This window comes from Myodes glareolus, chromosome 9 (assembly GCF_982192425.1).
Source record: "Myodes glareolus chromosome 9, mMyoGla1.1, whole genome shotgun sequence".
In the NCBI taxonomy this organism is placed as follows: domain Eukaryota; kingdom Metazoa; phylum Chordata; class Mammalia; order Rodentia; family Cricetidae; genus Myodes; species Myodes glareolus.
The window spans coordinates 3,181,663-3,209,156 of NC_142034.1; the positions used below are offsets into that span (position 1 = coordinate 3,181,663).

Here is a 27,494-nt window from a genome sequence, read left to right on the forward strand (position 1 = left end):
TTGAAGTGTTTGAAGATTACCCATCTATGCGCAATACAATCTCTGTGCAGCTAAAGAACCTAATTAGTCTAACTATGACAAGCATAGATGACTATTGACCTGTAATTTTTAATACCTATATAGTTTAAAGAACGAGGCTTCATATTAAAAAAATTTAAAATAATCTTTAAACAAATGTGCAGCAAACGAGGACAATGACCTCAAAATGTAAACAATATATAAGTATCTTGATCCAAGGTAGAAATGTATAGTGTACTATGATAAATATATCCTAAAACTGCATCAATATACAAAATATTTAAGCAGAGGTAGAAACATGCATGTATACAATATGACAAAATAACTTTGCATAGGTGCACAGATATTGTAGGCAGAAATAGGAGCATGTTCAATATAAAAATATAATTTGAATTTGTATCAATATATAAGAATCTATACTAATTTAAATTGTCTATAAATAAGCTCACAAGTAATCTCACTATTACTCACTATTATTATTAGTGTAATCTCACACTAATCTACCTATTATCCTGTCCCATCCATTCTTCCTCCCCCTTTTTAAAAAAGAGATCCCCGAACCTACTTTGTTACCACCTCAACCCTATACCAATTATAATCAACCCCTAATAATGTCCCTAGCCCTGAGGATAAATTTTGTTGGGAGAGGGGACGTCATCTTCCAGAATTACTTCCAGCTGTCATGGGGGCGATGTTCTTTCTACGGGGTCCTGTAAAAACTAAAATGATGGTTAAGTTTCAAGATTACTGTCTGGTATAATTGTAGATAGTCTCTGAGTAGTTGGTAGGGTTTTTCTGAGGTTCTTAGTTGAAGTACTGGCTAGACTGTTGTAAGAAGGTGCAGCATCTCAGCTAACCAAGTTGGAATCATCTTGAGCAGTTTGTAACCTAAAACCTGATCTTAGAGTGGTGTTGTCAGAATAATGACATCATATCAAGCAGGTGGACTCGCTGTTGTGGGGCCCCATCTTCTTCCTGGAAACTTCAAAGATTACTGCGGAAAATTCATTGTTCATTGTGCAGAGCTTAAACATTTTATTCATACAGACGTATATTCAATGAAAGGCACCATAGAGACAATAATAGGCATGGGGAGAAGTCAAATTTTTTGAAAGCAGAGTAGTCCCTAAGTTTTTCTTCCTGATATGAGACAGAAACTCTGAATTTTTCTTTTAACAACATGCTTGGATTTAGAGAAGGAAAGCCATGGTCCAACTCCAAATAAATAACGACTATTTTTATATGTGTGTCGATAAGATCTTACCCTGCAGAGGGTAAGTCAGAGTTAGACAAAAACGCTATGTCTGCTGCGTAGGGTAGTAACTGGAGCACAGTAGGAACTCAACAGATCGCCATTGAATACATGAAGCAAATAAAATACATTCCAGGCCTACGCTTGGGACCCGGAAGGGGGTGGGGAGGATCAGGAATTCAAGGCCAGTCTTAGACACATAGGAGTCTGAGACCATACTGGGCTCTGTGAGAGCCTGTTTTGACTTTTATTTTATTTATTTTATTACCTTTTATTATGTGTATGGGTCTATGTGCATGAGTGTAGGCGCCCACAGAGACCAGAGGAGTTGGATCCCCCGGAACTTGAATTACAGGTGGTCGCGAGCCGCCTGATGTAGGTGCTGGGAATTGAACTCGGGCCTTCTGGAAGAGGGCAGTGTGTGCTCTTAACTGCTGCGCCATCTCTCCAGCCCCAACACCGTCTCAAGCAAAACAATTCGTACAAGCAAATAACAATGATATATGCAGATAAAACTATGTGTTGTGTGAGCTTTGGAGCAGGGGTTGATCCAGCAGACTGAATCTTCTGGATGCCTCATGGGAGGCAAAGGAGGTTCTTCAGGGTCAGTCGGCAGGCAGCTGCATCACTTAGCAAAATGGACCAGCGTGCCTGGCAGATATCTGTCATTTCGTGATTTCTCTGGTATCATCAGGAGCTGCAGCCCTGCTGCACATGTGACAGTCCTCCCTGGGCTGCTTTCTTCACGCAGCAATCCCACAGGTGGGCTAATCCACTGTATGATGGCGAGGGCGGTCTGGATTTACCGTGTCTGCTCCGTCTAGCCACCTCTGTACCCGTGTACCCCGACTCACCTTGCTCTGTTGCATAGGTTTACCCGGGACTTAGTGATTCATGGATCTTCCTGCTTCCACTTTCACACAGTCAGGACTGCTGTGTGAAGCACCACGCCCAAATCTGTGGCCCAGGGCCTTGCGTGTGCCACGCAAGTCCCACACTGAGATGCATCCTTAGCTCCTGCTTCTGTTTTTGCTTTTTTTTTTTCCAAAAAAAAAAAAAACCCCAAAAAAACCCAAAAAAACAAAACTAGGGTAGACCAGGGCTGGAGAGATGGCTCAGAGGTTAAGAGCACTGGCTGCTCCTCCAGAGGTCCTGAGTTCAATCCCCAGCAACTACATGTTGGCTCACAACCATCCATAATGAGATCTGGTGCCCTCTTCTGGCATGCGGGCACACATGCAGGCAGAACACTGTATACATAATAAATACATCTTAAAAACTTGCCCTAGTTTCATGTCACTCACAGGTAACACGTGGCTTCGTGAATTAAACCACACATGTGTCTGCGGGGGATAAGAAGTCTCCCCACCTGTTGTTCCCCTGTGTACACAGTGCCAGGATATTAGAGTCTGAAGAGAATACGGGGGTGTCCTTCACGCTCAGTGAAGGTACACGTGATGAGAGCGGTCCCGGGTTCCACTTCCAGAGACCAGGAGGCAGCTGGGAGTGGGTGGGGGTAAGTCAGGGCTCTGGGTGCTGGGAACTCATTGGTTCTGAAATAAGTAACTGAATGGATTTCCGGGTCCCTATCTGCACACCGGGTTGGTGTGAGGACTGGCTACCATAGCATAGTAAGCGCCCCACGGCTGCTGAGCATACGTTTGACATTAGCCTCCTGGCTGCAGGGAAATGAGGTGGCAGGTGTGACCCCAGCAGCCTCACCCACACAGAAGGGAAGGTGGACTGGCTGAGCTGTTGCCAGGACAACCCTAGCAGATGCATCGTACCTGACTCTTGCCCAGGAACTTCCTCTGTTTCCGGTTGGAAATCGATATCCGAGGAAGTCAGGCTTCCCATGATGCTCAGTCTGAAGCGATGGCGTGTCCCCATAGGAAAGACTCTTTGAGCAGGGGCCGCTGCGGGGGTAGGCTACAGACAGAAGAACGGGAATGAATTAATGAGGGCTGCCGTGGTATGGAGAGGGTTTAATTGTGTTCCCTCCTGAGCAGAGTTCTTTGACCTGGACAGATGCTCTCTTCTGCTGCCCAGATGCCAGAGGTTGGAAAGCATGCTTAGAACACGCTCCTCACAGGAGCATGGCTCCGCCCCTGAACACCTCCCCATAGGAGCGTGGCTCCGCCCCTGAACACCTCCCCATAGGAGCGTGGCTCCACTCTCTGAGTTTCCAGCAGGGGCCTCACAGGGGATTGCTTTCTCTTCTCTCTTCCACTAGACACCTTCCCTTGATACAGATGTTTGGCTTCTCCCCCACTTGAGACAAAGTCTCCCATTTAGCTCAGACAACCTCCGGAGTGCTGAATTCCAGGCCTGCCCTTTCATCCCCGGCTTTATTTTTAGCCTTTGAAGCAACTGCTGCAGTCACCGAGATGGGCTCTCCTTACTGCTGCTGCTGGGGTAAATGCTGGTGAGACAGGGCATCGCTACTCTGCTTATGGAGAACAAGAGTACAACTATCATCTCTGGCCACGAGCCCCATGCCCCCAGGAAGTAGGGGAGGCAAAACAGATACACAGAAGCTAAGGGTTCATGTACGTGTGCGCATGACCCTCAGGCAGGCTCAAGGCTCTCGGCCTCGATTCCAGCCCGCTGCCCTTTCCCACTGTACCCTCTTCAGAGGAAGTGGACCCTGCAAACTGGTTCTGAGGCACTCGAATCCCAAGGGACACTGTGGAGGGCAGGAGGCCAAAGCTTCCAGGAAGGGCTCCTCGTGAAAACCCAATGGGTGTCTATGCAAACACTGACCTCCCACAATTCCTCCCACCCCCTGTATTTCTGTAGGCTGAGCGTCGGACGGCAGAAGGGAAGCAGGGCTCTCTTAGGATGTGTCCCTGCCTTCTTGTTGATCTTTGACACCTTCATTCTGTGAATTTTCCGGAAACTGGACCCCAGGGTGGAGACTCGGTAAATAGAACAAGCGACTCCTAGGTCCCCCACGCAAAGGGGGAGGCATCACTCAACTGTTGCTCTCCTCACCGAAGTCACAAAGTGTGGGTTGTTTTGTTTTGTTGATTTGCCAGGCTGGCATTTGAAGCCAGGCCCTCCCAGTAGCCTGGCAGGCACTGTACCATGGAACCACAACACAGCCTCTAAGAGTGGGTTTAATCATAAAGCGTAACGTGGGGCTGGGGAGGAGGCAAGCCCTTTGCTTCACGGTTTGACAGTGCTTTCAGGGCCAACGCTGCCATTCATCACGATAGCGGCGAGGTCCTGGACCCCTTCACCTCTCAGTTTCTGTTTTGGTAATTTAAAATGTGGGCGTTTCCCCTGCATGTATGCATGTCTATGCATACGTGCATGCCGTGCCTACAGTGCCCAGAGGAGGGCACTGGATCCCCCTGGAACCTGAGTTATAGGTGGCTGTGAGCTACCACGTGGGTGCTGGGAAACTGAACCAGGGTCTTCTGTGAGAGCAGCTCTAACCACTGACCCAACTCTCCACCCCACCTTCCAGTTTCTTCAACTGCACAGCCAAAGACAACAAGGGCTCCCACCCCACAAGGCTGCGGTCTGGATCCGACGGCACAGACACGGGCATCCGTGGACACCGAGCACAGCCTGGGCGGACGGGACGCAGAGAACGTGTCTCGTCCTCTCCCCTGCTCTCTCTGCTTCCAGAGCAATTCACACCAGGTGGGACTGGGCCAGGAGAGAGGCTGAAGTGGGCGGGGATGGCAGAGTTCAGGGGGGTGGAGTCTGTGGGAGGTTGGGTCACACTAGTAACCACAGTTAGAGGACAGGGCCAGGCCTCTCTGCATTGAGGTCAGGGGAGGCTCCCGTATTCAGCACTGAGGTCGGGGGTGCTGACCCTGATGAATGCTTGTACATGTGTGTGCGCGCCTGTAAACACAGCCTTACATGTACATCTCCACACATGTCTGCGTCCAGGGCGTAGATAGGGGGAGACCCGGGGACAGGGACACTCCAGGGCTCCCATGCACAGATCATGAGTTCTGATTTTCTGGGGCTCCCGCAGAAGCCTCTGATTCTAGGTCCTGAAATCTGGTGTTGAAGAACAGTGCCGGGCACGGGGTGTGGTGGGTGGGGTGGGTGCCCAGAGGCGTGAGACCCCACAGTAAATGTGCACCCATCGGCCGAGAGAGGACCGTTGGAGCATGAAAACATGAACAAGGCTAGTGGAATATTACCCGGTGCATGAAGTGGGGCACTACAGTCTGCCGGCAGCAACGGGTCAGCGATGCACCAGAGGTTTGATTACAAGTCACACTGAACCTGTCCCACCCGTTTCCTGACACAGTGAAGTCGCTTTCACACGGACGCACCAGCAGGCTGGGAGACAGCTGCTGAGCCAAGGGCTTGCCGCTAGCCTGAGGACCTGAGGTCAGTCCCCAGCACCCAAGTCAGAGCCAGCTGCGCTGGAAGACGCTCTTAATTCCAGCTCTGGCTGGGCAGAAACAGGACGAGCTTGCTGGCCAGTTCTGGGTTCAGCGAGAGACCCTGTCTCAAAAAATAAGGTGGCTGAGGGCTGGAGAGATGACTCAGGGGTTGCAGGTGCTTTTCTAGATAGACAACAACCCCAGGTTCAATTCCCAGCAGCTCACAACTATCTCCGGTCCCAGGGGAATCAGGCGCCCTTTTCTGGCCTTCACAGGAAGCAGGTCATGCATGTGGTGCACAGATGTACACACAGGTCAACACCCATACGCATGAAAATGAATAAATAGAATTTTTATAGATTTTAAAATCTTAATCGAATTTCATTTATACAATTTAAATTTTAAGAAATTTAAAATGAAAATTTAAATAGAAATTAAAAAAATAATAAGGTGGATGAGTTTGAGGCCAGCCAGGACCCTGTCTCGTTCAATAAATAAGTAAATAGATGGGGAATTATAATGGAAGATACTTGACTGACATCAACCTTTGGCTGCCACATGCCTGTGTGCACATGGCACACACAGAAACAGAAAAAGTCATCAGTATTATCCACCAAATCAACAGACTAGAAAAACAAACAAACCTCAATCATCTCAGTAGACACAGGAAAAAAAAACTTGAGAAAATTCAAAGCGATTGTTTAATGGTAAATAAAACAAAAAGCCACATCACCTAGCAAGTCCGGGATGAAGGAGCCTCCCTATGCTGCTAGAAAGAATCTGCCAAGACCCCCCACAGGGAACATCTCCCAGGGTGTCTGGGACAGCAGAGGGTACAGCTTTCACACTCCTGCAGCCTCATGCTAGAAGGTCTGGCCAACCTGACCAGAAAGGAAAGAGAAAGAAAAGGTATAGCGGGGCGGGGGGTAGGAGGAGGCTAAACCATTCCTGTTCTCAGAGGACGAATCATCTTCATGACAAAGACTGAATTCTCCTAACAGGCCGTTCCAAAGAATAAGGGAACTTAACAACATTTAGGTATACAGGGTAAGATATTTAAAATCAACACACACATACACACACACACACACACACACGCGCGCGCACGCGCGCGCGTGAAGTAAAATATAAACTTTTCAAGAAACACCAGCCTGCTGAGTTCCAGGACAGCCAGGGCAACCCAGAGAGGCCCTGCCTCAGGAAAGCAAAACTGAGCGATTACTCAGGAATAAGTCACATCCGTGGTGCACATTGCTGGGCAGAAAATGAGACGCTATAGATAAATAATCATAATCGTGCTACGATTTTTCCTAGATTCTTAATGGAAATATCTTCCCATGAAATGTCAATGAACGCAAAAGAGTAAAGAGTCCCTTTGCAGTGGGGGAGGTCTGCCCTTCTTCATCTCTCAACAATGCCAATCAGGCCGTACCCCTCTCTCTTCAGTGGTTTTCACTCCATCGCTTGGCAGGAGCAGCGAGGACACAGCATCACCTGGGTGGCTCTGCCCAGGGACTCAACCACAGGTATCCCTGGAGAGAGTAGGGGAAAGCCTACTCTGCAAGTGGCCTGTGGTCTTCTCAAGGTCGGGGAGAGACTAAAGGGAAGCCATGACAGCCGCGGCGCAGAGAGTCAACATTGGGCGTTTGGTAAGTTGCAAAATGAGACCTGAGAACTTCCAGGGAATGATGGGGGTAGAATTGCCAGACTTTCCCACTGTGGTTCTGAGAACCCCACCCAGGTTTTCCAGCCTGCTAGGGGAGCCGTGAACATCTAAACCCCAGTTTCGGCTTTAAGGGATCAATCATTCAGTAGCGCTGTGCTGCGGACTGGCTTCCTCAGAACAGAGACATTCCCTGCTGTAGGCAGGCTCTCTGAGACTCACTAATGAAACTTAGCAGTTTGGGAATGTGCACCCAAGGCCCTGGCCCAAAGGTTGTGTAAGCAGAGTAACAATGATGATGATGATGATGATGATGGTGATGATGAAGTAGCAATAGCTGTGGAGAGGAGACTCTGGGAAGGGTGACCTGCTTACAAGTCCTACAGGGAGCCCCAGGGATGCTGAACTGGGCTTCTGAGGACGTAGCTGCTTTTGAGTTATCCAGTGCCAGTAAGTGACCCCAGTAAACTCATCGGTTTTCTAAATCAGACTTTGGTAGAATCCTTTCGTCAGCCTGTTGCTGGTCACTGTCTGGGGCCAGGAGACATTTGTTGGTGTCTCCCCAGGAAAAAGTCATACGGTGGCTTGTGAGGAACACCCTTGAAAACGTTTGGAGGTGACAAATCAGATTTGGAACTTAACTCTGGAGCCTAAGGAAATAAAATAAGTTTTTTTTTTATTGCACTTCATTTTCCCCCTCTGTAAGTTTGCAATTGCTTTACATTTTGGTGCTGGCCTAGCAGGTTCAATGTCCTAGATTTAATCCCACAAACACCAACAAACCTCAGTACATTAGCCACTAGCAGTAGATGACTCTTTAAATGCAAAGCGGTTTGATTTGTTTGTGTCTCTGTTTGAGACTAGGTCTCTTTAAGAAGCTCCTGTGGGCTTGGGATTCTAGATCCTCCTGCCTCAGCATTCCCTCTGAACGCTGTCCTTCCCAACTAATTTCAATTTTGATAAATAAAAATCTAATCCCCCCCTTCGTTACTAGTGTATCTAGTGTTCAGGGAATGAGCTCGTGGGCCACCGTGGTCTGTGACCGCCTTTTTGTTGGGCCACACTGCTTTGGAAGACTAGAGACCTGGATGCCCTCACGTGCAAGGGCGGTGGCTACGGAATGTCCCCCGCCTTGCAGCAGGCAACCTGGATGGGAGCTTTAGGCCCTCTCAGCATTGACTACATTTGCTAAGAAATTCCTAATAGGGGGTGTTGGAAGGTCTTCTGTCCACTTGAGAAAACACTCCCATCAGGGTGGCCTCTAGCCAAGTGTGTGGGACATTTTCTTAATTAGCTATTGATGTGGGAGGGCTTAGAGCACTGTGGACCATGCTGTATCTCGGCAGGTGGTCCCAGAGTTTGTAAGAAAGTCACCTAAGGGGCTGGAGAGATGGCTCAGTGGTTAAAAGCATTGCCTGCTCTTCCAGAGGTCCTGAGTTCAATTCCCGGCAACCACACGGTGGCTCACAACCATCTGTAATGAGGTCTGGTGCCCTCTTCTGGCCTGCAGGCATATACACAGACAGAATATTGTATACATAATAAATAAATAAATATTAAAAAAAAAGAAAGAAAGAAAGCCACCTAAGCGAGCCAAGAGGAGTGAGCTACAAACAGGGCTCCTCCTTGGCCTCTGCTTTGGTTTCTGCCTGCAGGTTCCAGCCTTGAGTCCCTGCCCTGATCTGCCTTTAGGATGGGCTATGATCAGGATGTAAGCCAAACAAACCCTTTCCTCTCCACGTGGCTTCTGATGATGGTGCCTATCGCCGCAACAGAAGCCCTGACTGAGACGCGCTGATCGTGTGCCTGATTTAAGCTCCGCCCATAGAGTCATGACCCACGGGAGCAGTAAGGGGCTTGTACAAACGCCCGAGGGGCACTCACCTGTCTCTCCTCTCTGTGTTCCACGGTCTCACTTACACCAATGCGTTGCTGGGATGTGTCTTCGGGTCTGGTTCTTTCATACACATAGGCCGCGTGGGCTTCCTCTTCAGTCATTTCCCACGGACTGATGTCCGAGAAAGTGAATTCAGCAGAGCTGATCATTCCTGAGAACTCATCCATCTCAGAGAAGGTGTACTCCTCAGATGCATCTTTCCCAGAAATGTCCAAATCCCCTGATGGGGCAGCCTCTTCCGTGGATTCTGCTAACCCTTGAGGGCTGGTCTCTCCAGCGGATTCCACGTCTGTCTCTGGGATGGCATCTCCGATGGATTCCACGTTCATTTTTAGGATGGCTTCTCCAATGGCGTCCACGTCTGCTTCTGCTATGTTCTCGCCACTGGATTCGAGGCCTAGCTCTGGCATGGCCTTTCCAGCAGATTCCACGTCTATCTCTGGGATGGCATCTCCGATGGATTCCATGTTCATTTTCAGGATGGCTTCTCCAATGGTGTCCATGTCCATTTCTGCTATGTTTTCATCACTGGATTTGAGGCCTGGCTCTGGTGTGGCCTCTCCAGTGGCTTCTACTTCCATGTCTGGGGCACCCTCTCTGATGGGTTCCCCTTCCCCTTCAGGGATGGCTTCTCTTTTAGCACTGACTTTCTCATCACCCCCCGTTTCGTCTTCGAGTCCGCCTTCACTTTCAGTTCCAATGTCCTCTTCAGGGCTCTTGGTGGCATCTCCATCTTCATCAGTTTCTTGGCCATTGTTTTTCATTGGTGGTGACACCTGTTCCAGGGTGGCAAGAAATCCAGGGAAGAAAATACAATAGTGAGATATATTAGGGTGACAGAAGGGATAGACACCCCCTCCCCCAGGCCCAAGAGATGGGGCATTGGGCTTTAAGGTAACCAATCTAGTTTCTACAGCCGTGTGTTACAAGCATGAACTCTAGAAAATGCAGGGAAGTCTAAAGGTTGACTGTGTCATTATTGATAGCTAACACTCTGGAATGAGGTGTGTCCTAATTATCTTTGCCAACTTGACACAGTCTAGGGTTATCTGAGAAGGGAGTCTCAATTGAGGGATTGACCATATCTGACTGGCTTGTCTGGGAGATTGTCTTGATTATGAATTGATGTGGAAGGGCCTGGCACGCTGCAGGCAGCACCATTCCCGGGGTAAATGGCCCCAGGTTGTATAAGAAAGCTACCTGAGCATAAACTTGTGAGTGAGTCCACAGGCAGTGTTCCTTCACGGTTCCTGCTCGTCTTCCTTGACTGTGAGTCCCTGGCTAGAGGGGACACTATGTGGCATAGTAAGCAGGCCTGGCTTCACTCAGTAAAGAGCCATGGCCTGGAAGTGTGGGCCAAATAAAGTCTTTCCTCCCCTGAGTTCCTTTTGGTCAGAGTGTTTTATCAGTGCACCTAGGGCCTGGTGGGAAGGAGCTACATTTCTCTGCTCCTGAACTGAGTTTGTTAGAGTAAACCATCGTGGCAACATGGAGTCTGGCAATCCTGTCCGTTTGTCTCCTAGCAACCAGGAGCCCAGATTAACCCTCCAGATGAAGTTACCTCACGGCCTTCAGCATGCTGCTGTCCCTTGTCCTCTTCGGCAGAAGCTTGCTCACCTTCCAGGTGTGACCTGCTTTTAGAGACAGGAAATACTAGCTCACAGCCTATCACTCATCTCTGCTGCTCGCTGGTATGACCTCCACTTCTCCTCTACCTTGCTGCCAGGGGCCACGGTTTGGTAAGACAATGAATGTCAAACACAGTTATCCTAACGTTAGAGAAACAGCATGTGAGGGCTCCCCAGAAAAATCACCTGAGCTATTCAGTTTCTGGGGCAAGCCAGAGAAAGTCTCAGGAGAGAGGCTAGAACACGGGACTCCGCCTCAGCTTCTCCACACTGCCATGGTTTGCACCAAAATAATTTGGCTTTTCAAAAACTTGCTTAGGGACTCTGGAGTCTGGACTCCCAGCACGCACATAAAAAGCCAGGCACAGTTGCTTGTGTCTGTAACACCAGAGCTAGGAGGGTTTGAGACAGGAGGATTACTGGGGCTTGCTGGCTGCCAGGCTAGCTCCGGGTTCAGCAAGAGACCCTGTCTCGAGGGGATCAAGGTGGAAAGCAATAGACCCAACATCCTTCTCCAACTTCTGCGTGCGTGCGTGCGCGCGCACACACACACACACACACACACACACACTCCACACCCCCACAAAAATATGCCAGTGAAATATCTAAGATACAAACAAATCTAACTTTTTAAAAATCAAACTAATATAGATATACGCTTCATAAACAATACAAATGCCTGTTACTCCCCCCTCTGTTGCCCATGGCAGTCACTGTAATGGGCATTTGTGGTGCACCTGCCTTTGTTCAGAATCTTTGCATTTTAAATTCTTTCCCAAATTGAAGCTCATTCTATGCCCATTGTTTCGTATTTAGCTTGATCGTGTGATATAATCTGGATGTATTGCCATGGACTACATAGAGACTTAACCTTTAAAAATAGGAAAAAGACCCAGAAGCGTCTAAGCAAGCACAATTATTTAAACTCGCTTCTGTTTTGCACAAAGCCTCAAAGAGAGCTGGCAGCATCATTTTTGGGCACACTCTGTGCTGGCGATCTGCTTATCTCTCAAGTCCATGATGGGGTGTGTGTGTGGGGGGGGGAGCGATCCATTCTTTAAAGAGGGAGGCGTGGGTCTGGCCCAATCCCTGTCTGAGCCAGTGCTCCTCCCCTCTCCTCCCAACTCCCGCAATACAGGACAGCATCTTATCCCTGCCCTGCTTTGTAGCCTGGTTTACCAAGCACGGTGGTTGCCATGGTTACCGAGTGTGTGCAGATCTGTATTCCAGGAGAAGCAGAGGCTAGGAGTAGGGAATGGGTTGGGGATGGGGGCTAGGAAAGGACAAAGGACAGGAGGTGAAAGAAAGAAGGGACCTGGAGGGAGGGCGGGGCCGTAGAGGATCGGAAAGGTCCAGAAAGTAGGGAGGAGAATGGGAAGGGGTACAGAAGTGAAGGGGGAGGCGCGTGGGGTGGGGGCACCTGCTTGTAGATAGCCAGGGAAAACATCTAGTGGCTCCATTATTCCTCTGGCCAGGCTTACCCGTCAGCCTTGTCCTCCTGCTCCGCCATCTCTCGTTGCTAGGCGACGCCATCAACATCCGGCGAAGTCTGGACCACGCGCTCAAAGACTGCAGGAGGCGGGGCCTGGCTGCGTCCTGCATTTCTCACAGAAACACCGGGCAAAGCAGCAAAGCACAAATGTGTGATTTGTTAATCGCCATGTGTCCGAGCTTTTCCCGCCCGGACTTAGTTTCTGTAGAGTGACCACAGTGCTAAAGTACATCCAACTGAACACCTTCGAACCTGATGATGGTCAGGGACTCCAAGGGTTACAGACGGGGCGGGGGTTCTAGGTCCGGGAAACTCTCCTGGCTCTGACTCTTCCACCTCCAGCCTTGGGGTACTCAGCAGTCCTGACCACGGGGTCCTTTCGAGGGGTCGTTGGCAGAGGAGAGAGGCCCAGAGTCCTTTGGTGGGCATCCTTCCTTCTTACTCCCAAATTTGAGAAATAGGAAAGCAGGGGGTGACCGCGTACGTGGGCACTGGAAAGCTCTGCCTCTCGGATCAAGGGCGTAGGGCTTCCATCCAGGGCAGCGTCCCGGATACCCGGCGCGCGATGTGACCTGCAGATACAGCCGGCAGGGAACCCCAAGCAGGAGCTGTCCGGTGCACGGGAGGGGGAGGGGGAGCCTCGGGGTTGGAGACTGGGCGCGGCGTTCCCCGCGGCGCGGGCCTGGGCGGGTCCCGGGGCGGAGCGGGGGCGGAGTGAGGGCCGGGCCTCTCCACGTCCCCTCCCCGCCGCGCCTCGTTTGCGGCGGCTGTGGCAGTGGTGGCGGCGGTGGCGGCTTCTGGAACCGGCGCGAGTCCAGCCCCCGCGGCGGGACCCGGGTGGGTATCAGGGTTTGTCTGGGAACGTGGTCCTGGGATTTCGGGGTCCGCTTGGAACGGCGTGGTGGTCCCTGGGTGCGCTGGAATCTGCACGCGCGGGACGCGGGCCTGCAGCGCGGGGGCCCGGGAGGGGCTCAGGGGATCGGCGCTGGGCGCAGGGCGGGGGCGATGCGAAGGGACCCGGATCTCGCCGGGACGCCCTGGGGACTCCATCCTCGGCGAGTGAGACTCCCTTCCCTGGGAGTGGGCCCAGAGACTCCGTCCCTGCCGGTCTGGAGCTATCGGCCGGGGCACTTGCGGTCTTTGTCTGGCTGGCTGGTCTGAGCATGCGAAGAACTTGTGGGGTTCCGGCACTAGCTGACAGAGCCCCCAAAGTGTACCATGCCCTCCTGGGGGCCTGCGCGCTCTTACCGTTCGGAGCAGTAGGGGGGATGGCTTGGGCTATTTAAGAGCCCCAAGTCAGAGTGCTCACTTCTTTTTAGCCTGGACACACTCTCTCTCTCTCTCTCTCTCTCTCTCTCTCTCTCTCTCTCTCTCTCTCTCCTCTCTCCTCTCTCTCACCCTCCCCCCTCTCTGTTTTTTCCTTCAAAAGGAAGAAAAAAATAGGATAGTAGAAAAAGAAAAAGGGCAATTTAAGATTGCTAAAAATAACCCACGGAACCCTGCCAGAACGAACGCGCGGTGAGAAGTAAAAGCCTGTTCCTCGGAAGTCGGTGTCATATGTTGGCCACAATCTAGTTTAGATTCCGTTCAGAAATAGAAGAATAGAAAAACATCTCTTTCCTCCGTTAAAGTTTGTTTCATGAGCTCTGTCAAGTTCCTTTCTCCGGAAAGAGAGGGGAAACTCCTGTCCTGGTCGCCAAGCATATTGGTGAAGGCGTGGGTGCAAAGACCCGGGGACTAGGGGCTCCAATCTAAATCTCACCGACTGTATGCAATCTCTTAAACTGTATGCAAGTCCTAGAAAGCCCTAGTTAGAAAAACTGACCTTAACTCCGGTCGCGAATGTTGAACTTAATCGTGAGAGAACTTCGCGGACAAGGAACCGCTGAGATGCCATGTGGAATTGACCCGAGTGGTTCCCAGCTGTCTGCTGGGGATGGCTCTCGGGCTGAGAGTGCTTACTGCTTTGTTTCTTTCTGTCCCTTACTGGTAAGTAGAGCCTCCGAGTGTAACTGGGAAGTTCTTTCCTGGGAATTGTTTGCTTGTGTGGCAGCTATTGGTTAGATAGCAACGCCTGGTTAGCGAATGTGTGGGTTTTTATAGTGCACAAAACGGGCTCGTGAAAGAGCTGTGGTTTCTATTTTTTTCAAACATGTTTTTATTATAAATACTTACTGTGTGAGTGTATGTGGGCCTATGTGAAGCTCAGAGGACAGCTTGTGAGAGTCAGCTTCGTCCTTCCACCTTGGGTGTCTGCAGGGGACTCAAACTCAGGTTGTCAAGTATGGTGGCAATCACCCTTCTCCACCAAACCATCTTACTGACATTTATACCATCCCACTGGGACTTCAAGCCTGTGCAGCTAGGAGTGACCCAGTACAGGACGTCCCACCTCCGAAAGTAGAGGCACCCTGTGCCTCTCTGTAGTGGCTGGTCCTGCTCTTCGCAGGGGCAGGGGCATGCGCTGCCTGTGATTCCTTAATAGAAGGAAGCAGGGTGCCCCCTGCAGGGTCAGCCTTGGCAGCTGTGGTCTGTGAAGAGCACTCTTCACTTTGGTGCGGTCAGTCTGGAGGGGACAGCCTTTGGGTTGACAGAAGGTGCCTGCTACTGTCCTGGCTTTCGGCCCTCGATTTTGAGTGACGAGGTGCGGTGATAAAATCATGGTCTCTACACTGTGTATAGTGGCTCAGGACTGCCACCCTCGTTCTTGACAAGGCGAGGCAGGAGAATTTCTGTGAGTTTAAGGCCAGCCTGAACTATGCAGTGAGCTCCAGACCATCCTGGGGTACATAATAAAGTTCTGTCTCAATCGAATCAAGCTAAAACAAAGCAAACAAAAACAAAACTCACAATGAGCTCCAAAAATAGACCTGGGTTCAAATATACACCAGTTCCTGGTCTTTGAGTGTCCAAAACCTCAGTGTGCCACATGCCTGGCATTTGGTAAGTAACTTTTTTTTGAGACAGGGTCTCCTTCTGCAGCCTCGGCTGATCCGGAACTCATGGCAATCCTCCTGCCTCAGCATCTTAAGTGCTGGGATTGCAGATGTGTGCTGCCATCTTTGTTTGTTGACCTTCTAAATGATCATCCTTATCATTATTATGTCTGTCATTTAGATTTTTAGATTTTTTACATTTAGCAACATGAATTTTCAGTGTTTTTATTATTTGAAAATTCCATATATGCATACTCCTCAGACTCACCTTTTATCCTTCTCTCTAACACCTCCCCCTCCAATTTTTCTTTTCTTTTGATAATCCGCTGAATCTAATTAGTGCTGCCCACGTGGACAGGCGTGTGGGACCACCCAGTGCACCATGGGAAACCTACCCGGGCTCACACACTCAAATATGATCCTCCTCCCACAGCTACCAACTGCCAATAGCTCCTCGGTGACGGGCGGGGCTTGGAGAGCTCCCTCCCCCGTGCTGGACAGGTGATTGGCTGGACCCCGAGCAGGTCTTCCGCAGGTTACCTCTCTGCTGAGGGTTCTTGGGTCTGTTGACCACGTCAGGTCCAGAGTCAGCTTTTCACAGCGTTCCCGTCCTGAGCCTTGATGCGGGAGTGGGCGTAGGGGGTGGGGTGGGATGAGGGGGTGGTGGTAAAGACGTCCCACTTGGGGCTGAGCACTCTGTCTCCTTATACAGCACTTTCTATATGGGACTCTGCAGTGACCGCTGCTCACTGGAGGTCGCATTGCGTGTGCGCGTGCATACACACGCATGCACGCACCTGACATACCTGTTTTCTGGTTTGATTCCTTGTGTGGATGGTTTATTGGGTGGAAAAATTGATCAGAATCTGCATTTGGTCCCATTTACTCTTTTCTTTTGTGGCGCTAGGGTTGAACGGAGGACCTCACATGCGCTGGGCAAGCGGTCTGCCTCTGAGTCCTTAAGAACGTGAAGGCGACCCTTACATTCCCTGAGTAGCCGTGGCAGGCCTTCAACTTGGGATCCTCCTGTCTCAGTCCTCCAGGTAGCTGAGATTACAGGCCAGTAAATGCCTCGAGGCTCAGCTACTCTCCAGTCTTTGTAACTTGACGAGGACCGGGTTCCCTCAGGCTGTTCTGGAGAGCAGGGTTAGCCAGGTTACCTGGCAACACAAATCCCCTCTAAGATTCTAGTTTATCACTCCCTGTGACTGCCATGTTTTTTGTCTTTCACAGGCTGGGTTCCCCTCTTGTAATAAGCTGAAGGTACAGGGGAGGGCGCTGTTGAGCGTGGCAGGAGAAGCTGGTTTTATTGATGTCTGTCATCTACAGCATTTTGATTGCAGTTATAGGATTCAGTGCAGCTGAGATAGCGTGTGCGGAGGAAAGGAGCTGGTGTCTGCGGAGTACACCTTAGCAGACACACCCAAAGTTATTAAGAGAGGCTGCTGGGAGTTTTTTTCCCCGTTTGCTTCAGATGGAGGTACCTTCAGACCACCACCTACTGACCTTACGGTTATCTTTTTAAAGCTGTTGTTTGGATACGTAAGAACAGAGAGTTTCATCAGAGTTTTAGAGAAAACCCCCAGGGCAGGCGAGCTGCTGCCTAGAGAATGAAGGAGAGGGGAAAAGGCCACACCGTTTAAGCCAGCACAGCAGGAAGGAACATTTTTGACAAGCAGTTGCGTGTCGGGGAGGAAGGCTTTCGAGAAAATATAAGGAAGCCCAGGTTGTTGAGAGAGGTGCTCAGAGCGCTAAGGAAAACATACTTAGAAGAAGGGCCGAAAGAGAGGCATAAAACCAGGCTTTTTTGACAGGCTAGAAAGTGGACAGACATAATACACCAAAAACAATTTTTGTCGGGCAGTGGTGGCGCACGCCTTTAATACCAGCACTTGGGATGCAGAGGCAGACAGATCTCTGTGAATTTGAGGCCAGCCTGGTCTACAGAGCTAGTTCCAGGACAGGCTCCAAGGCTATAGAGAAAACCTGTCTCGAAAAACCAAAATAAACAAACAAGCAGAAAACATTTTCTTTAGCTTACATGTGTTTACTCTGTGTGTATGGAATGTATGGGGTGTGTGAGTGTGTGTGAGAGAGAGAGACAGAGAGAGAGACAGAGAGTGTGCGTGTGAGGTATGTGGGGGAGAGGTATTCGTGTGGGGGTATTGAATGTATGAATATGTGTGTATGGAGTGTACGTGTGGGATGTGTGTGTCTGTGTGTAGGTGTATGTATTATGTTCACATGTGTGCATGTGTGACCGTGTGTGTAGGTGTTTGTACTGTATATGTTGATATGTGTGCAGGGGTGTGTGTAGGTGTATGTATATGTTCACATGTGTGCGTGTGTGCCCATGTGTGTGTAAGTGTTTACAGGTGTGTGTATATGTTTACATGTGTGTAGATGTATGTTCATGTGTGTATGCATGTATGTGGGGGGCCAGAGGCCGGCCTCAGGAGCCATCCACCTTGTGTTTTTCAGAAGCTTTGGGAGTTTTCCTATCGCCACCTCTCTAGCACTGGAAACACAATTGTGTCCCGGCTTTTACATGGGTGCTGGGAATCTAGCTCAGGTCCTGAGGCTCATGGGCGGACCCCCCCCCCCCCTACAGAGCATCTTTCCAAGCCCTCACAAGTCACTCTTTGTAAGTATTTGGGGTGTCATCAGTATGTTTTTTTCCATGATTGGAATATTGTTTTGTGGTTCCTTAGCTTCTGTTTTGCAGACAGTGAGAGCATTATTTACAGGTGCAAATCTGCTGTCAGACAATGCTAGCCTGGTCTGCGCTGCTCGTGGAATCCCGGGCTAGCCTGGTCTTCGCTGCTCGTGGAATCCTGGGCTAGCCTGGTCTGCACTGCTCGTGGAATCCTGGGCTAGCCTGGTCTGCGCTGCTCGTGGAATCCCTGGCTCCCTTTGCATCTTGCCAACTTGAGCTTGCTTGTCCTCTCCTCTAGAGCTTGGCACGTCACCAAGCTTCCTTTCTCTTCCTGGCCCGATTCCCCTTGTTCTGTGGGAGAAATGGGATGTTTGTGTTTGTGGTCCAGGGACCTGAAAGGAGCTGGCTTCTCCATGGAGGCCCAGGCTTTGGCGTTTTCCCGGGAGAGGCTGTGTCGGCAGTAGAAAGAGAAGATGGCAGCTCCACAGCCTCTGTGTCCCTCCAGTTCGCTTTGCTAACTGGCATGCCAGTGTCGAAAGATTGTTCCCTCGTGGTCAACGGTCTGGGCTCCAGCAGTAAAGCTGACTCCTAAACCTCAGCTCTTCCTTTGGGACACAAGTCAGCCATCTTGTTCTCACAGGGAACCCTGTGGCATCCTGCAGGGGGTCGTGGGGTACACGTGTATTCTCTTCTGCTTTGATGCCAGATCCAAAGTTAAATGTAGCCCAGAGGACAAGTTGTGCCAGCTGCTTGGGAGCTCACCTGAGTGAAGGGACCAAAGGCTGTCCCAGAGATGGTGAGGACATGTCAGGCTTGGGAAAGCCCACAGGAAGATAAGGGGAGCCAAGGCCTCAGCTCAGGTGAGCTGTGGCAGATGCCGAGGGGGAAACGATCCCTGTCTGCGTGTGCCCGGCTTGTGTTTAATAAAGGCATCATTCATCCCAGGCTTTATTGTCGGGGCCTTGAGGGAAAAGCAGATGAACCGGTTCCTGCTGTGTAGCAGGTGACCTGAGCCCAAGGCTTTCTGTCCCTGAGCCGTCTGTCAGTGACAGAGCCAGGGGAGTGACCAGCTGTGGGCTACGTCCATTGACAGGGTGCCCTCAGCATCTTGTACACCTTAACTGTCCTTCCTCAAGGCAGTGGGCAGAGGTCACACGGGGGCAGTTGTGCAATGCTTGCTGTCTTGCACCAGTCAGCCTCAGATCCAGGATGGCCTGAGTTGACACAGCACAGGGTGGGAGACTGTGGTCACCCCCGTCGCCTGATGGGTACAGACCACCTCATTACTTTTATCTAGGACGTTTCCAGGAGGGGCTTTTGTTTATCTTCCCAGAGAACTGATGGAGCCTTTTCTACCCAGATAGGAAACCAAGGTTTTAGACGAGGACATTCTTAGTCAGCCAGTCCTTGGGCTCATCAACATGTAACTCATGGTGGCAGTGTGTGTGTGTGTGTGTGTGTGTGTGTGTGTGTGTATGCGTGTGTGTGTGTATGTGTATGTGTATGCGTGTGTGTGTGTGTATGTGTATGCGTGTGTGTGTGTGTATGTGTATGTGTATGTGTATGCGTGTGTGTGTGTGTGTATGCGTGTGTGTGTGGGGGGGTCCCCGCTGCTCTCAGGTCTGGGTCTAGGCTTCAGTCCTTTGTGCTGTGTCCAGGGTGGTTGCTCAGTGTGGATGCCGGGGAGCTCATGAGTGTTGAAGATCCCCACCTCCCTGAGCAGTCAGTCAGCCGTGCGTGGGATTCTTGCCCCAGTGAGGCAGGCTGATGAATGGACTCTAAATATTTCCCGTCCTGACATGTGGCCCATGTGATGTTAAGTCATTTCCAGGAGGACTAAGGTTGCATGTCAGATAGTGTGTGTGTGTGTGTGTGTGTGTGTGTGTGTACACACGCGCTGGCATATAGCATCTTGCAGCCAGAGGGTGGCATAGGTCTCTTCCTTGGTTGCTCTCCTGCTCTCCGTGGTGTCAGGGTCTCTCATTTGAACTCCGAGCTCACAGATGAGGCTCCTCTAGCTAGCCAGCCTGCTGTGGGGATTGGGATCTCAACCTCCAGTGTGTTGGGATGGATGGCAGGCAGGCCACCATGTCTACCTGCTTTCCCATGAGTCTTCATGCTTCTCAGCCAGTCGCCACCCCCACTCCAGGCACCTTTTAACTAACTCTGAAGCCAACTTCACTTGTTTTTATTCCCACTGACTTCCCCCTGGGAGCTGTCACAGCAGGGAGCCCATGTTTCTCTGTGGGGTTCTTAGGGAGGAGGGACTCAGGAGGGTTTTGTGAAGCTGGTGTGTCTGTCTCTGAGGCAGGGAAGTCCTGCTGTTCTTTTCTTCCCAACTGCACAGTTGTTCCATTTGCAAAGGACTCCGCCTAGCTGGCACTGGTGACCTAGAACAGCACAGGTGTGGCCGGGGGTGGGGGGGGCCCACTCAGTCACAAGTGGAAAACAGCCTTGTGTTTTCGTAACATGCCTTTTAAAAACCACCAGCCGCGGCTGTTTGCCTGGAAGCCCAAGCTGGCATGAGTCTGAACCTGGCTCGCCTCCATCTCTGGTTCTTTGTGCCAGCCATGAGGCTGGCGTGGCTGTCCCCTTCATCAGCAGAAGCAAGGTGTTAGGACACCGCAGAGGGTGGCAGGTGCAGCTCAGAGGGAACCTGGAGCTGTCTGGCCCGGGAGCATGTGATCTAAAGTCAGCGGTACTGACGTGGGGACGAGCATTTTAAAGAACAGATAGCAGTGGAATGTATTCGGGAGGCAAAGTGCTCATGACTGTGAAGGATCTGCCTTGAATCTCTGTGAGTTCGAGGCCAGCCTGATCTATGTAACAAGTTCCAGGCTACCTAGGACTTGTGTAACATGGCCCTATCTCAATTAACCAAATAGCCAACCAATCCATCACTATTGGGGACTGGGGAGGTGGTTCAATGGTCATAGGCAAGCATTTGGATTCCAGAATCCTCCTGAAAGCTGAGTGTGGTAGCCACCTCTGTGATCCCAGCGTTCCTACAGAGAGATGGGAATCCCCGAAGCTTATGGGCTGCCTAGCCTGGAGTCAGCTGCAGTGAGCGAGAGCCTATGTCTCCAACAAGGAAGGAGGTGAAGGCTTATACTCGAGATACAAGTCCTCTGAGCTCCACAGTCGTACAATGGCATGTGCCCACCCACCCCACACATCCATCCATACATGCATGTGCATATGTGTGTGCGCACACACACTCTCTCTCACACACATACTTTTTAAAAAAGAAAACAATGTTTTAAAAGCGTTTGCCTTGAGTTTCTCCGACCACTTCTGTGATTGTGGCTTGTGACAAGTTCTCTGAACGTCCGTCCCACTCTGGATCCCACTGAGCCTGACTCTGTGATAGGAAGTCAGGAACTCATGGCGATGATGCCTGTCAGGCGTGCCCCGTTTGTGTCTTCCCGTCTGTCTGATTTTTGTGTGTAATTGTCTGAAGCTGTCCGCCTGTGGAAAGAGACCTGGGCTTTGCTTTCACACAGAGATCTGTGCCTGACAACTTTTCTGGAGTCTGCTGGTTTTGTTCCTTTCAGACCTCAGAGGACATCAGGTCCCTAAGGTCAGTGCTCTGAGCTACTATGCTCCAAGGTCAGGTGTGTTAAATCCAAAGACATCTGGAGGATCTCCCCACAGATGACTGCTCAGGAACTCAGTTTTGCTCTCTTGGTGGCAGTGATCTGCTTTGCCCTGCCTCTAGCAACTGTCTGAGGGTTTTATACACACACGGGATCTACACACGGAGCTCCCCACATGGGATCCACTCACAGAACTTCACACATGGGATCCACTCACAGAACTTCACACATGGGATCCACACATGGGATCCACATACAAAACTCTACACACAAGATCCACACACAGAGCTCCCCACACAGGATCCCCGCATGGGATCCAAACACGAAACTCTACACACAGGATCCACACACAGAACTCCTCACACAGAATCCATACACGGGATCCACACACAGGATCCACTCACGGAACTCCACACATGGGATCCACACACGGAGCTCCCCATACGGGATCCCCACACGGTAACCACACATGGAGCTCTCCATACAGGATTCACACATGGAGCTCCGCCTCTGCATTTCTGCAGCCCGGCAGTCTCTACTTTTCTCGCTAACAAATCAAACAAGAACAGTATGTTACCTTCATTTGATTTCTGTTGTTTTGATAAAGACCATGACTAAAAGCAAGTTTGCAAGGAAAGGGTTTGTTTGGCTTACACACCCACATCATAGTTCGTCATGTAAGGAAGGGTTTGGCTTACATGCCCACATCATGGTTCGTCATGAAAGGAAGGGTTTGGGTTACACACCCACATCATGGTTTGTCATGGAAGGAAGGGTTTGGCTTACATGCCCACATCACAGTTTATCTTGGGAGGAAGGGTTTGACTTACATGTCCACATCACGGTTTATCATGGAAGGAAGGGTTTGGCTTACACATCACATCACGGTTTGTCACAGAAGGAAGGTGGACCAGGGACTGAAGCAGAAGCCATGGAGGAATCCTTCTTACTGGCTTGCTCCTCATGGCTTACTCGGCCATTCAAAACCACCTGCCCACAGTGAGCTGGGCCTCCTCTATCATTCAGCAATCGAGAAAGTGCCCTACAGACTGACCTACAGGTCAGTCCTACGGAGGCGTTTTCTTGTGGGGCTCCTCTTCCCAGATAACTCTAGCTTGTTTATGTTGAACTGACAAAAACACCAAACCAAACAAACAAAAATGGTGCATAGACTTTGTTTGTGCTTGTGAGTACGCATACATGTGTTTGTGTGTGCACGCGTGCGTGTGTAAATTCTTCTGTGTGCATATGCTTGCCTGTGTATTTGCATTGGGAGCCTAGAAATCAGTGTTGGGTATCTACCGCTATTGTCTTTAAAAGTCATGTGTTGAGTATTGTGTGTGTGACATTTCGCATGCACGTTTTATACACGAGATGGTGGTCGAGTGTTTGGCACACCTGCCTTTTGCCTGTCACTCGTGTGGGTTAGCTGTGGGAAGTTCCACTTGTCACGTCACATGCGTAGGGAGAGGATTTCGGATCTGGGGGTTTTGAATTGGGGGTGTTGGTTCTGTGGCTGGAATTGTGTAGCCTTTTTGGACTGGCGGCTTTCACAGCGATAGACCCGGAAGACTCCGTCATGCATTTCAGTTCTTTTGCTGAGCGGCACTCCCTTGGCGGGATCTGAGTTTGTCCACTTAAGTCTTTTTGTTCTGGTTGAATAGAGCGAGCGCTGTGAGAGCCACATTCAGGCTTCTGGTGTGGCAGACTGCATAAATGTCATCTTTGTACGTGTGTGCACAGTGCGTGTGCATTCACGTGTGAGGCCATCAGAGGGCGACCTCCAGTGTTGGTCTTGCCTTCCACTCGGTGAGGCAGGCTATCCCTGTGTCTGTGTATTGCACATCCCAGGTTGTACCTGGACCAAGAGTTCTGACTCTCGTCCTCTTAAGATGAGTTTCAGGATCTGGATGCAGGGCATCAGGATTGGGCAGCAAACACCTTTACCCGCTGAGCCATCGCTAGGGTCTAAACTATATATATGTTTAGAACAATTTTAGGTTTATAGAAAAGCCAGGGCATCCAGGAAGAACCATTTGCACTTGGATAAAATCCCCGACCATGCTCACAAGTTTTTGTTATTTTTAATAGTACATTAGGTAACCGAATTTACTACTTTACCCGTCTCTAAGCTTACGTCTCAGGTGAGCATGTTCTCAGGGTTGAGTGACCACTACAGCGTTGGCCGTGTGCTGAAGCCCGAGTCCCACCTGCTCCCTCACCTGCTCCTCCCTCCCTACATCTGTTCCTTGCTGGGATCCCTTCCAGCCAGCTCCCAGCCCCTCCCGTAGGCTCAGCGCAGGTGCCAGGCCCCTGATAGGCCTTTCTGTCCCTGTCCGTCCTCCTCTCTGCTTCTCTGCCCTTGGGTCATGTGGACTGTGTGGAGCCCCTGGCATTGCCCTCATGCAATAACCTCACTTCTGACTTCCTTGGGGACTCGGTGCTTCAGTTGGGGACTACCTGTGGATCTTCCAGCACACATGGAAGTGGGGACACATGCGAGATGAAGGAGCACCGTGTCCAGCCTGGACTCTGGAGGTATAATAGCAGCTGTGCAGCAGCCCACTCTGACTCCTGCCGCTGGTCTGTCGCCACGTCCTTGCCCTGCTGCCGATGGGATAAGAGGCCGGTGCTCAGGATGCTGGTGGAGCCTGAAGGATGGCTGGTTCAGGCTAGTGGACTTGGGAGAAGGGGGATCGCGGGTGTATCAAAACAACCCTCTGCCCTTAGGTTCTACAATGACAGTAAAGGCAAGTGGGCAGCAGGGTCACTTGACCCCCTCCCCACCCCGTTCCTGAGGTCCCCCAGAACAGCTGCTGCTCAGTAGGACCTGTGCGCGCCCCTTCATTGGGGAGCAGCCACACCCTAAAGGACTTGGTGGGGAGCCAGGGTGACTTGACTTTGGCTTCCAAGGGGTCGGTTCAGTTACTGACAGGGTCCTGGCTTTCCCAGAGGGCCTCCAGACCACAGGTGTCTCGAATCCGCAGGAGACCCGAGCTGCCCTCTGCACCTGCGTCCTTGGTTGCGTCGAGGAGACGGTGACACTGCAGACTAGCCTCTGTCTGGTCCTTGACTTGGGAGTGGACACACCAAGGGACAATAGAGGATAGATATCCAGCCAAGTCCTGGTGATGGAACAGGCAGGATTTGCCATGATCTGGACAATAGGGACTGTGGCCAGAAGCCAGAGCTGGCCAAGGCATTGTGGGATGCGGCTGTCTAGCTGCTCCAGCACCCTACAGAGCTAGGGAACAACCCAGGAATGCCTGCTCTGAAAAGCCAGTGCTGCCTGGGCACAGATGAGCACTGGGGTGCTGGGGGTGGGGGGGAGACTTCTGCAGCTTGAAGCCACCCAGCCCCCACTCTTCACGCTGATGGTGTCAGCAAGCGCGTCCTGAGCAGCTGACTTGTCGTTATTTGTGCAGCTGGAGAATGGAGCAGAGCTGGTCATAGCTCTGGAGGGTGTGGCACGCAGCGCATGTGTTTACCTCTGGTCTGTGCGGCCTGTGCTCTCTTTATCTGTGTCTTGAAGCTCCCTGCAGACAGCTAGAGGTTGGAGAACCCCGCCTGCAGCATTGATGGTGGACCACCATACTCCTTTCTGTCCTGGCCCCAGCGTGGTGCTGACCACCCAGGCTGCTAGTTTTGCCTCTCCCTGCTCAGCCCTCGTCGCCTGGGGGTTTGCCATCAGTTTTCCCCAGCTGGGACTCAGGGTGGGCAATGGGCCCTGAAAAGGAAGTCATTGAAGCCAGCACCGGCATCAGGACCCAGGCCTCTGCTGGCTGGCCAGCATTACATTAGCTCTTCTCGCCACAAGGTGGCGGGTGTGGCAGCCACTACGGAGCAGGGAGCTGTTCTGTGAGCTGGGAGTTGGGGAGGGATGCTCATGAGAGCAAGGGAGCAAGTCCCACCTCAGCCCACCCCGTCCCTGGGCCTGCGGGCAGCTCTGGCTCTTGGCTGGACGGGGACGAGCCCTGGGATGGACCTCAGTCGCCTCTCACAGCCGCAAACGCAGGGCATGCCTGGGGTTCCCTGGTGAAGTCACGGGCACTTTGTACCTCTCTGGATGGCTACTTGCTGGAGGTTTACCCTCAAGGCCTCAGAAACAAGCTGTGGTTTTGTGGGCCCAGAACTGCCAGGCATCAGAGGTGAAGGCCCAGATGCCATGCCAGCCAGCGCCTGGTGAGAACATCTGGGGCCTGGGCAACGGTCCCTGACCGAGTCCTGCTGCTTGTCATTGGAGGTTGGGCTGTCTGTTGTCATGCACTTCATTCCTGGTACTGTCCATAGGGTGATGGTGACAGCATGGAGGAATTGGGGGTCCCTGCCACGCTGCTTCTCACTGAACTGTGCCCGTGGTGACCTGCACTGTCGGAGCATGCAGGTATTGAGATGCATGGATCCTGTGTGTGAATGCACACACATGTTCCTCGGGTGTGTGACATGGATGTGTCTGCGTGGAGGGTGTTAACAGGAACGGTGAACATGTTGGCCTCCAGCCACAGCTAAGGGTCCCGAGCATCCCAGCAATATGAAGTTATTGTTGCTTTTCCTGCTTTTATCACTTACTGATAAAAACACGTACAGTAATAAAACCAGTCTATGTGCTCACTGTGGACTGACTGCCAGTCAACTCCCAGGCTCTCCCAGGTAGAGGACCGCCCACACCGCAGCAGGCTTTCTGAGATAGCAACGGTGGTTTCCTGAGAGTTAAAGCCGTAAGAAAAGCAGAATAAAAGACAAATCACGTAGTGGATTTGTGGCTTGAGAAGAGTTCTGGGAGGGAGAAAGGAAGTCAGAGGAATCCTGGGACCAGGGGAGCCTCAGGTCCTCCAAAGTAGATAAATGCAATTACAGGGCGTGGTGATCCCAGCACGGGTTAGGCGGGGTGGGAGTGGGGTAGGAGGATGGAAGGGGCAGGTGGGGCAAGCGTTCTAGTTAGCCTTCTATTGCTGTGACAGACCAGGATCAAAAGCGTCTATGGGGGCTGGAGAGATGGCTCAGTGGTTAAGAGCACTGACTACTCTTCCAAAGGACCTGGGTTCAATTCCCAGCACCCACATGGCAACTCACAGCTGTCTGAAGATCCAGTTGCAGGGGATCTGACACATTCACACCAATGCACATTAAATAAACCATAGAAAATATTTTTTTAAAAAGCGTATAGTGGAGAAAAGGTTTATTTCCACGTCTACATCGCGGTCAAAGTCAGGGCAGCAACTTAAGACGGAAGCCAGGGAGCAACGCTGTTTCCTGGCTGCCTCCTCCTGACTTGCTCAGTTTGTTTTCTTAACACAGCCCAAGGCCATCTGCCTGGGATGGTGCCGCCCAAAGTGGGCTGGGCCCTCATGCATTAATCATTAATCAAAAAAAGGGGGGGGGCTGGGGAGATGGCTCAGAGGTTAAGAGCACTGACTGCTCTTCCAGAGGTCCTGAGTTCAATTCCCAGCAACCACATGGTAGCTCACAACCATCTGTAATGAGATCTGGTGCCCTCTTCTGGCCTGCAGGCATACGTGGAGGCTGAACAATATATACATAATAAATAAATAAATCTTTAAAAAAAAAAAAAAAAGCTCCCCCAGTCATCCCTACAGGTCAGTCTGATGGAGGCGTTTTCTCAATTGAAGTTCTTTCTTCTCAGTTGACTCCAGGTTGTGTCAAGGTAACAAAAGCTAGCTAGCACACTGAGGCAAGAGGATCTCGAGTTCAGTACCAGCCTGGCCTGGACACAAAGGCTGGAGACACCAGCTAAATGACAGACTAGTGCCCTGTGTGCATGAGGCCCGGAGCATGATTCCCAGCAGCACACATGAGGCCAACAGTGTAATCCCCAGCAGTACACGTGGGGCCCTGGGTGTGATCCCCAGCAGCACACACGTGGGGCCCTGGGTGTGATCTCCAGCAGCACACACATGAGGTCCTGGGTATGATCCCCAGCAGCACACACGTGGGTCTCTGGGTGTGATCCCTGGCAGCACACACATGGGGCCCTGGGTAT

At 51.2% G+C, this 27,494-nt stretch overlaps 2 protein-coding genes across 4 annotated transcripts in view; one reads left to right on the forward strand and one right to left on the reverse strand.

Annotated features, from left to right (window-relative positions):
- The window catches only part of Ccdc40 (coiled-coil domain 40 molecular ruler complex subunit), a 46,395-nt gene extending 33,940 nt beyond the window's left edge, over positions 1-12,455 (reverse strand). The window contains exons 1-4 of one of the 2 annotated variants that reach the window (XM_048451813.3): positions 12,295-12,455; positions 10,747-10,819; positions 9,173-9,961; positions 3,058-3,199 (exon numbers count right to left, since the gene is read on the reverse strand). In XM_048451813.3, coding sequence (XP_048307770.2) covers positions 3,058-3,199; positions 9,173-9,961; positions 10,747-10,819; positions 12,295-12,323 — 1,033 coding nt within the window. In that variant the 5' untranslated portion in view covers positions 12,324-12,455. The remainder of the gene's footprint in view (positions 1-3,057; positions 3,200-9,172; positions 9,962-10,746; positions 10,820-12,294) is intronic. The other variant, XM_048451814.3, reaches the window with a different exon arrangement.
- A 598-nt stretch (positions 12,456-13,053) lies between these two features.
- Tbc1d16 (TBC1 domain family member 16) overlaps positions 13,054-27,494 on the forward strand; it is an 84,554-nt gene continuing 70,113 nt past the window's right edge. For both annotated transcript variants that reach the window (XM_048451821.3, XM_048451822.3), the window contains exon 1: positions 13,054-13,142. The gene's annotated coding sequence lies outside the window, so the exon portion shown is untranslated. The remainder of the gene's footprint in view (positions 13,143-27,494) is intronic.